General features: G+C 25.8%; 1 protein-coding gene across 1 annotated transcript in view; it reads right to left on the bottom strand.

Moving 5' to 3' along the window:
- The window catches only part of LOC135926263 (cytosol aminopeptidase-like), a 61,168-nt gene extending 60,408 nt beyond the window's left edge, over positions 1 to 760 (bottom strand). The window contains exons 1-5 of the mRNA XM_065462069.1: positions 622 to 760; positions 465 to 574; positions 371 to 422; positions 222 to 327; positions 110 to 178 (exon numbers count right to left, since the gene is read on the bottom strand). Coding sequence (XP_065318141.1) covers positions 110 to 178; positions 222 to 327; positions 371 to 422; positions 465 to 574; positions 622 to 696 — 412 coding nt within the window. The 5' untranslated portion in view covers positions 697 to 760. The remainder of the gene's footprint in view (positions 1 to 109; positions 179 to 221; positions 328 to 370; positions 423 to 464; positions 575 to 621) is intronic.
- Between the last annotated feature and the right edge of the window lie 9,026 nt (positions 761 to 9,786).

Consider the following 9,786-nt stretch of genomic DNA (forward strand, 5'->3'; position numbering starts at 1 on the left):
TAATAAATTTGTTTTTAATTATATAAGATAAAATGTATTTATCAATAAAATATTTAATTGGTTATTAAAAAATTATTATTGTATTTTTAAAATTGAACTAAGGCATTACCTTCAGCTTGATTACAAGGATCTACAGTTATTGAAGCAATTTCCAGATCTTTTAAATGGCAACACCCACCTATTTAAAAAAAACAAAATTATCTTTTTTATTTGTAATTTACATCCTATTCCCAATCTGACATTTTCTTTAGCATCATCTATCATTTCTTGAGAATTATAACTTGCAGATTCCACTCCAATTCCAACTACAGAAATACATGGTAATTGCTAAAATTAATAATTATATATAAATTTCAAATATTTATATAACCTCTGATAGTCCATAAAATGTTTTTGATTTCTTTAACTTTATGGGTCCAGTACTAAAAATTTATATTTATTATGATACATTTATTAAAATATACATGGACAATAAATTGCTCAACTTCCCGTTTAATTGTTGATCTATTTTTAATGCATTTGGAGTAAGCTTAATTTTATCACCATTAGTATAGCACCCAAGAATCACAGCTGACTATATATATATATCGATAATTAAGATTTATATTAAATATATATTACTTTAACAATCATATTGTTATATTGTCGATATTTGATTAATAAAGGCTTGAAAAAAATGTGCTTAAAAATTAGCATGCATTTGAATAGTAAAATAGAGAAAAATGCATCTGATGAATTATTATCTTATCTAGCACGTTGATCATAGACCTGCCCAAAATGAGCGAACATGAATTTTTGAAGGCCAACCTTTCATAAAATTATGCCGATTTTTTTTTCTCAAGGATACCAACAAACCTTGTACCCAGTTGTAGTTTAACTAAATGAGTAGAACTTACCCTTTCCGATGTAATAATAATTTAATAATAATTATTATAAAAAAAATATAAGTCTTATCTGTTTTTTAGTCTTGAATAACCATATTCATGATAAAGAGTGAGTTAAGAATATTTGAAACCATAGACATCAAAATTCCATTTCATTTGTTAAGTCATATTCTTCCAAAAATGAACCGGAAAATCTTCGCCATTTGGGATGAATAGATGATGTCCTCAAATCCTTTTAATCTAATAAAATGAGGTTTAAAAGGTAAATGAATGAATGTCATCATGTGAAATATTTATATCCATCTGATGAATTAATAAAGTGGAGAAAAAAACACCTGATATGTAATTTGATAAGAAAACGGTGTGAAATCATGTCATATATAAAAAAAATCAAAAATATTTATCTTAAATTTTAAACACTTTATTATTCCTTAGTAAGAAATTAACACTTATTTTTTATTAATAAATAAAAGAAAGAATCATCCCAATAATACGATAGATATTTTTGATGATTTTTTATGCATTTAAAAAAAATAGATTCAGCGAGGTTGGGATCTGTAAATACAAATGGCGAAGAATCGGAAGTTGTGATGAATTATAAATAGGGGTGAAAAACATTTGTAGGTATCAAAATAAATTATAAAAAAATACCATTTTGTATCGTCATGATATCAAATAGGAAATAAAATTTTTACTAACATAATGCAAAATAATCATGAATAGACAAGTATTATTCGAAGAAAGATTTTGTCAAGCTTTATTCGCTTTTAGAAATTGAGATAGAATCTAAATAACAAAAATGGAGTATTATTCATTACTCCTTCGTCATCAAGCAAGTTAATAAGAAGTGAATAGTGAATATTGTTCGAGGAGACCAATTGGCAATATAATGTTCATAAATAAACTATCCTTTAGGATATTAAATCCTATTTTAGTAATAAAAACATATTAGTCTCTAATTTCCTTTCATCAGATCTTAATTAAATGGGCAGTATTATCAATTATTCGTATAAATCGCGATTAATTGGTTATAATCTCACAATACTTCACATTGTTTGCATTTCTTGTTTTATATATTATCTTTAGATTATGAGGATAATAAACTCGAGTTATATATAGCTACTTATAAATGTCCATAAAAATATATCATTCCTGAGCTTTATCAAGTGTCATATCATAACTTGTATCTGTCGATTTGTAATTGACTGATATAAACTTTTTTGAAGATATTTTTTCGAGAAAAAGAATTATTGTTTTTAAATCATGTGACTTATTTGTAAAAAGATTTTTAATGTTATGATATGAAATATTTTACGGTGATTATAGATGTTATAAGATATATCTAGATGGAATCTTGATAATATTATTATTATTGCCTTTGTTTTGACAATAAAGAAAATATACAATTTTGATATTGATAAGAATTAAATAATATTATTATTATTGCCTTTGTTTTGACAATAAAGAAAATATACAATTTTGATATTGATAAGAATTAAATAATATTATTTAGGCGTAGCCAGAGAGGGGGGGTGGCAAGGAGAAACCCCCCCCCCTTCAGAAATTTATCACTTTTTGTGAATATCATTTTAAGCTAATAAAAAATACCGCCCTTAGTCCTTCCCCCATTCCCTGACCCTCAAAAATGTATGCATATATCTTAAACGATAATTTTAAAGAAAGAATGTAAAATTTGATATATTTTTTATAAAACTATTCATCATAATTTATAAATTTTTGGGGAAAAGCATTTATATATATAAAAAGTTTTTTTAGGAAATGGAATATAAGCCAAAGACAAGTCTTAAGACAAAAGTGAAATGTATTATAATTATTAATACCATAAAATTAATAAATAATATATCAAATATAATTTTTTATAAAGTGAGTAATTTTAATTTATTTATCTTAATAAAAGTAAAATTGTTGTAGTAAATAAATAAATATATTGATTTTTGTATTTTTTTAAAGAAATATATTGATTTTATTGGTATGTTTATATGTGAAAAGAAAGAAAAAATGAGGTCATTGATTTTTTTATATATATTTTTTTTTTGGTAGTTCGCGATAAAAATATATGTTATTTTATATATTCGAGATACATGATATGTTTTTGGAATTGATTAATAAAGAAATAAAAAAATATTTTAATCGCCACAGTTTGATTTAAAGAAATAAAATTATAGTATCTAGAAATCAAATCGCTACAGTTTTCCAGTTGAATAGATCTTTTGATTAGCTATCGATTGATACCCATATCAAAAAAAAAACTGTAGCGATTTGATTTCTAGATACTATAATTTTATTTCTTTAAATCAAACTGTGGCGATTAAAATATATTTTTATTTCTTTATTAATCAATTCCAAAAACATATCATGTATCTCGAATACATAAAATTACATATATTTATATCGCGAACTACCCAAAAAAAATATATATAAAAAAATCAATGACCTCATTTTTTCTTTCTTTTCACATATAAACATACCAATAAAATCAATATATTTCTTTAAAAAAATACAAAAATCCTTATATTTATTTATTTACTACAACATGTACCCCCTTCTAAGGATAAACTCCAGGTTACATGCTAAAAATGATTGCTAATCCATATAACTAAATTTATAAAAATTCACATCATTAAAAAAAAATTCACATCATTAACAAAAAAAAAAACTCATGGCATGAAAAGTTGAAAATGGAAATGACAGAAATTGAAAGAATAGAACAATAAAAAAAAGATATAGAATTTGAAAAATTGGAAATTAGTAAAGAGCCTGTGTTAGTGTGTTTTAATAGTGAATTGGAAGTGATTATGGCTGTTGATGCTTCTAATAAAGGGGTGGGAGGAGCGTTATTACATTTGATAGAAGGTATAGAAAGACCGGTAATATTTTTCTCGAGAGTTTTTAGAGAAGTAGAAACAAGATATTCGGTAATAGTGCAAGAAGCGTTGGCGGTTATTTTTGGTTTGACGAAATGTAGGGAATATTTAATTAGAACGAAATTTATAATGTATACTGACCATAAGCCATTGATACATTTGTTCAGGAAGAATAATAAGGAACTGATGATGTCGCCGAGGCTTCAGAAGTGGCTCCTGTTAGTAGGAAGCTTTGATTTGGAATTGAAATATCGACAGGGTAAAGAAAATCATTTACCCGATGTGTTATCTAGATTAGGTATGGGAGAAGAAAATAGTTATGTAATGGAAGATATGATGGAGGAAAAAGCATTAATTCGGATATTAACGGGGGGTTTCAAGGGTAGCCCTACTACATGGAAAGAAATACAAGAGTATACCCTAAAGGATAGGGAATTTTTAATAAAATTATTTCTAACAGGTAAAAGAGTGTGGAATGATAAAGGAAATAAGTATAAAAATATAGAAACTGAATTGGTAATAATTGATGATTGTATAATGAGGGGAAATAGAGTTATAGTCCCACGACGTTTGAGGGAAAGGGTGTTGAATATGTTACATAGGGGGCATCAAGGAATAGAAAAAATGAAGCAATGGGGAAGGGAATATGTATGGTGGCCCGGGATGAATGAAGAAATTAATGATTTGTGTAAAAGTTGTGAGGTTTGCAATGCCTGGTTATATATGCCCCGGAAGGAAAAGGGTAGTAATTGGCCAAAGGTTAAGGGACCATGGATAAGATTGCATTTGGATTTTTTTGAATGGGAAGAAAAAAAATTTATTTTGAGTGTAGATGCATTTTCGAAATGGATTGAGTTTGAAAAAGTACATGGTTTAACAGCGGGAATAGTGATAAAACATTGCAAAAAATGGTTTTCGAGGTTTGGTATTCCAGGTATTATGGTGTCCGATGGGGGACCGGCCTTTATAATTGTCTTGTTTAAAAATTTTTGTGTAAAGATGAATGTAAGACATATATTATCATCACCTTACCATCCTAGTTCAAATGGGCAGGCGGAACGGATGGTAGCGATAGTGAAAAATTGGTTAAAAAAGAATAAAGAAAGTAAGGGAGAATTGTGGATAACGCATTTGTATTACAATAGTGCGATTGGAAAGGATGGCAAGTCACCAGCAGAGAAAATGATGGGAAGAAAAATTAATTTTTTTTTTGGATAATTTGAGACCGGTAGATTTGGAGATAGAGAGGGGAGATTGTGTTGTGTCGAAATTCGTGGTTGATCAATTAATGTGGGTTCGGATGTATGGAATGAGTAAAAAATGGGAAAAAGGAATAGTTATAGAGAATGTAGGAAATAAAGTATTAAAAGTTTAGTGAGGTTACGAGACATAGAAATCAGTTAAGAGTACGAGTATAATGGAATAATAATATGTAAAAAAAAAAAATTGGTAATTGGAATAATAATATGTGTAAAAAATTGGTATAGAATAGAAAATTTTAAAAAAAAAATTCAAAAAAAAAAGAAGAGTTTTTGGGAGAATTTGGACCTTGTAGGGCAGCCAATCTTAATTTGTGGACCGTAAATGTAAATATATATATATAAAGTGGGTAGAAAATAAATGAAATCGGTAGAAAAATCAAATGCTTGAGGGTTCAAGTGGCCATAGGAATATCGCTAAAGAATTAGATAGGTAATGTTTTACACGCCGTATATTTGTGAAATTATTTAAAGAATTCAATTTAGGAGAGAATTGGTAAAAGGAAAAATAATAATAAAGATTGAAAATAGCATAAAGAGATAATTAATTAGAGGAGTATAGAGTTGTAAAAATTTAAATAGGAATTTGTGATAGTTAAAGAATCAAAAAAAGAGATATGTAATTTAAAAATAGTAAAAAGGGAGAATTTTATTTTTACTTTGGCAATTGAGGTTAAAAGGAGAAGAAAAAAGAAAACAACTGGTAGGGTAGCATGTAGTGTTGTTAATCGGCTTAGCCGAGTCGGCTCGAACGCAGCTCACCCAAATTTTGGGTCGTTTTTTTCGACTCTAACTCAAAGTTTTGGTCGTTTTTTACGACTTCGACCCGAGTTCAAGCCGAAAAAAATGACTTCGACCCAAAATATGGGTCGTTTTTTTCGACTCCGACCCAAGTCCAAGCCGAAAAAAACGACCTCGACCCAAAATATGGGTCGTTTTTTACGACTCCGACTCAAAATTTGGGTTGTATTTTTCGACTCAAACTTGAAATTTGGGTCGTATTTTTCGACTCAAACTTGAAGTTTGGGTCATATTTTTCGACTCAAACTTGAAGTTTGGGTCGTATTTTTCGACTAAAACTTGAAGTTTGGGTGTATTTTTCGACTAAAACTTGAAGTTTGGGTGTATTTTTCGACTAAAACTTGAAGTTTGGGTCGTATTTTTCGACTCAAACTTGAAGTTTGGGTCGTATTTTTCGACTCCAACTCAAAGTTTGGGTCGTTTTTCTGACTCAGACTCAAACATCGGGTCGTTTTATTCAATCCGACTCAAAATATGGATCTTTCTTTTTAAAGACGACTTAAAGTTAGGGTTGCTTTTTTTCACCCTTAACCCAATATCTAGATCATTTTTTTTGACCAAAAGTCAAATAACATTTAGTATATATTAATATTATAGGCGGGAAAGTTACTTAAAGCTTCTTTAAATTATAATGCTCTGGATTAACTATTCATCATAGTTATTTTTTAAAATTTTTAAGTGAAGATGCACCATAGAAAAGAGCCATTTGTTATGATGCTTATTTTTGAACTTTTTTAAATGAAATAGATGAAAATATATATTGTAGACATGTTAAATCAAAATTTCAGTGAAGATGTACCATAGATAAGTGACAATTGTCATAATCGCCATTTTTGAACTTTTTTGAGTTTTTTTAAAGCAAATTGCTAAAAATATATATTCTAAACATGTTGAATTAAAAATTCAGTGAGGATGTATCATAGATAGGTGACAATTGTCATAATCGTTATTTTTGAACTTTTTTCAAATTTTTAAAGCAAATAGCTAAAAATATATATTCTAAACATGTTAAATTTAAAATTTGTGAGGATGTATCATAGATAGGTGACAATTGTCATATCGCTATTTTTGAACTTTTTCAAATTTTTTTAAAGCAAATAGCTAAAAATATATATTCTAAACATGTTGAATTAAAAATTCAGTGAGGATGTATCATAGACAATTGTCATAATCGTTATTTTTGAACTTTTTTCAATTTTTTTAAAGGAAATAGCTAAAAATATATATTCTAAACATGTTAAATTAAAAATTCAGTGAGGATGTATCATATATAGGTGACAATTGTCATAATCGTTTATTTTGAACTTTTTCAAAATTTTTTAAAGGAAATAGCTAAAAATATATATTCTAAACATGTTAAATTAAAAATTCAGTGAGGATGTATCATATATAGGTGACAATTGTCATAATCGCTATTTTTGAAATTTTTCAAATTTTTTTAAAGGAAATATCTAAAAATATATATTCTAAACATGTTAAATTAAAAATTCAGTGAAGATATATCATAGATAGGTGACAATTGTCATAATCGCTATTTTTGAACTTTTTTAATTTTTTTTAAAGGAAATATCTGAAAATATATATACTAAACATGTTAAATTAAAAATTCAGTGATGATGTATCATAGATAGGTGACAATTGTCATAATCGCTATTTTTGAACTTTTTCAAATTTTTTTAAAGGAAATAGCTAAAATTATATATTCTAAACATGTAAAATAAAAATTCAGTGATGATGTATCATAGATAGGTGACAATTGTCATAATCGCTATTTTTGAACTTTTTCAAATTTTTTTAAAGGAAATAGCTAAAATTATATATTTTAAACATGTTAAATTAAAAATTCAGTGATGATGTATCATAGATAGGTGACAATTGTCATAATCGCTATTTTTGAATTTTTTCAAATTTTTTTAAAGGAAATAGCTAAAAATATATATTCTAAACATGTTAAATTAAAAATTCAGTGAGGATGTATCATATATAGGTGACAATTGTCATAATCGCTATTTTTGAACTTTTTCAAATTTTTTTAAAGGAAATATCTAAAAATATATATTCTAAACATGTTAAATTAAAAATTCAGTGAAGATATATCATAGATAGGTGACAATTGTCATAATCGCTATTTTTGAACTTTTTCAAATTTTTTTAAAGGAAATAGCTAAAATTATATATTTTAAACATGTTAAATTAAAAATTCAGTGATGATGTATCATAGATAGGTGACAATTGTCATAATCGCTATTTTTGAAATTTTTCAAATTTTTTTAAAGGAAATATCTAAAAATATATATTCTAAACATGTTAAATTAAAAATTCAGTGATGATGTATCATAGATAGGTGACAATTGTCATAATCGCTATTTTTGAACTTTTTCAAATTTTTTTAAAGGAAATAGCTAAAATTATATATTTTAAACATGTTAAATTAAAAATTCAGTGATGATGTATCATAGATAGGTGACAATTGTCATAATCGCTATTTTTGAATTATTTCAAATTTTTTTAAAGGAGATAGCTAAAAATATATATTCTAAACATGTTAAATTAAAAATTCAGTGAGGATGTATCATATAGGTGACAATTGTCATAATCGCTATTTTTGAACTTTTTCAAATTTTTTTAAAGGAAATAGCTAAAAATATATATTCTAAACATGTTAAATTAAAAATTTAAGAGGATGTATCATAGATAGGTGACAATTTTCATAATCGCTATTTTTAACATTTTTTAAAGAAAATAGCTAAAAATATATATTCTAAACATGTTAAATTAAAAATTAAGTTAGGATGTATCATAGATAGGTGACAATTTTCATAATCGCTATTTTTAACATTTTTTAAAGAAAATAGCTAAAAATATATATTCTAAACATGTTAAATTAAAAATTAAGTGAGGATGTATCATAGATACGTGACAATTGTCATAATCGTTATTTTTAAACTTTTTCCAATTTTTTTAAAGCAAATAACTAAAGATATATATCCTAAACATGTTAAATTAAAATATCAGTGAGGATGTATCATAGATAAGGGACAAAAAATGTTATTATATATACGAGTAGTAAGGTACATAATAATTTTTGAGTGATAAAATGAGATGCTAATATATTTCTTGTAATTTTAATTTATAAAAAAATTCTTAAATATGTTATTGTCATAGACTGGGTCAGAAAATCAACTATCACATAAACTCATCTATGTTTTATTCATATTATATTTTTAAGTTTAAGGATATTAAAATATTTCCTCTTTGAAGTTTCTAGTTAGGATAAAATTTACTTGGCACATCTTACAATGATATTTATACCTTGTTTTTTTTTCGAGAATAAATTTTATGCGATATCTCATGAAGGAAATTACATATCATTGTACAGAGAAATAACTTTGTATAAATTATCTGCACCAATATCTTTTATATCAATCTCTATCGATGACATTTTAAATTATATTGGAAACTAGATTGTGTAGATTTCTAAATATTAATTTAAAGGATTAAGATTTTAGAATTAATTATAAATATATCTTAATAATTTTTATATGCATTTAATATTTAAAATCTCTCGTTTTAAGCCTATTTAGCAAGAAAAATATTGACTAATCCTGAAATTACGATAATAGATATCTATACCTTTATATAATCTATGAGAAAAATTGCTCTCATAATATTCTTCTTAATAAAATAGTGAATAATTAACGCCTGAAAAAAAGTATAGCGCTTTATAACATGGTTCAAAGTTAATCCCAGTATCAATTTTAATGTGTAATTTTTCTCAAGTGTTCAAAATTCTAAATCTTAATATCAAAAACTATTTTAGTTATCAATTTAAAGTCAAATAATATTAAAACACTAATATTCTACAGTATTCATAAAAAACAACAGCCTGAAACAAGAATAGTAAGCTCAAAACATCTTAAATATTTGATACATTTATAGTTTAAATATTTTTATTTA

This window comes from Gordionus sp. m RMFG-2023, chromosome 3 (genome assembly GCF_954871325.1).
Source record: "Gordionus sp. m RMFG-2023 chromosome 3, tfGorSpeb1-WG-v2, whole genome shotgun sequence".
Lineage (NCBI taxonomy): Eukaryota > Metazoa > Nematomorpha > Gordioida > Chordodea > Parachordodidae > Gordionus > Gordionus sp. m RMFG-2023.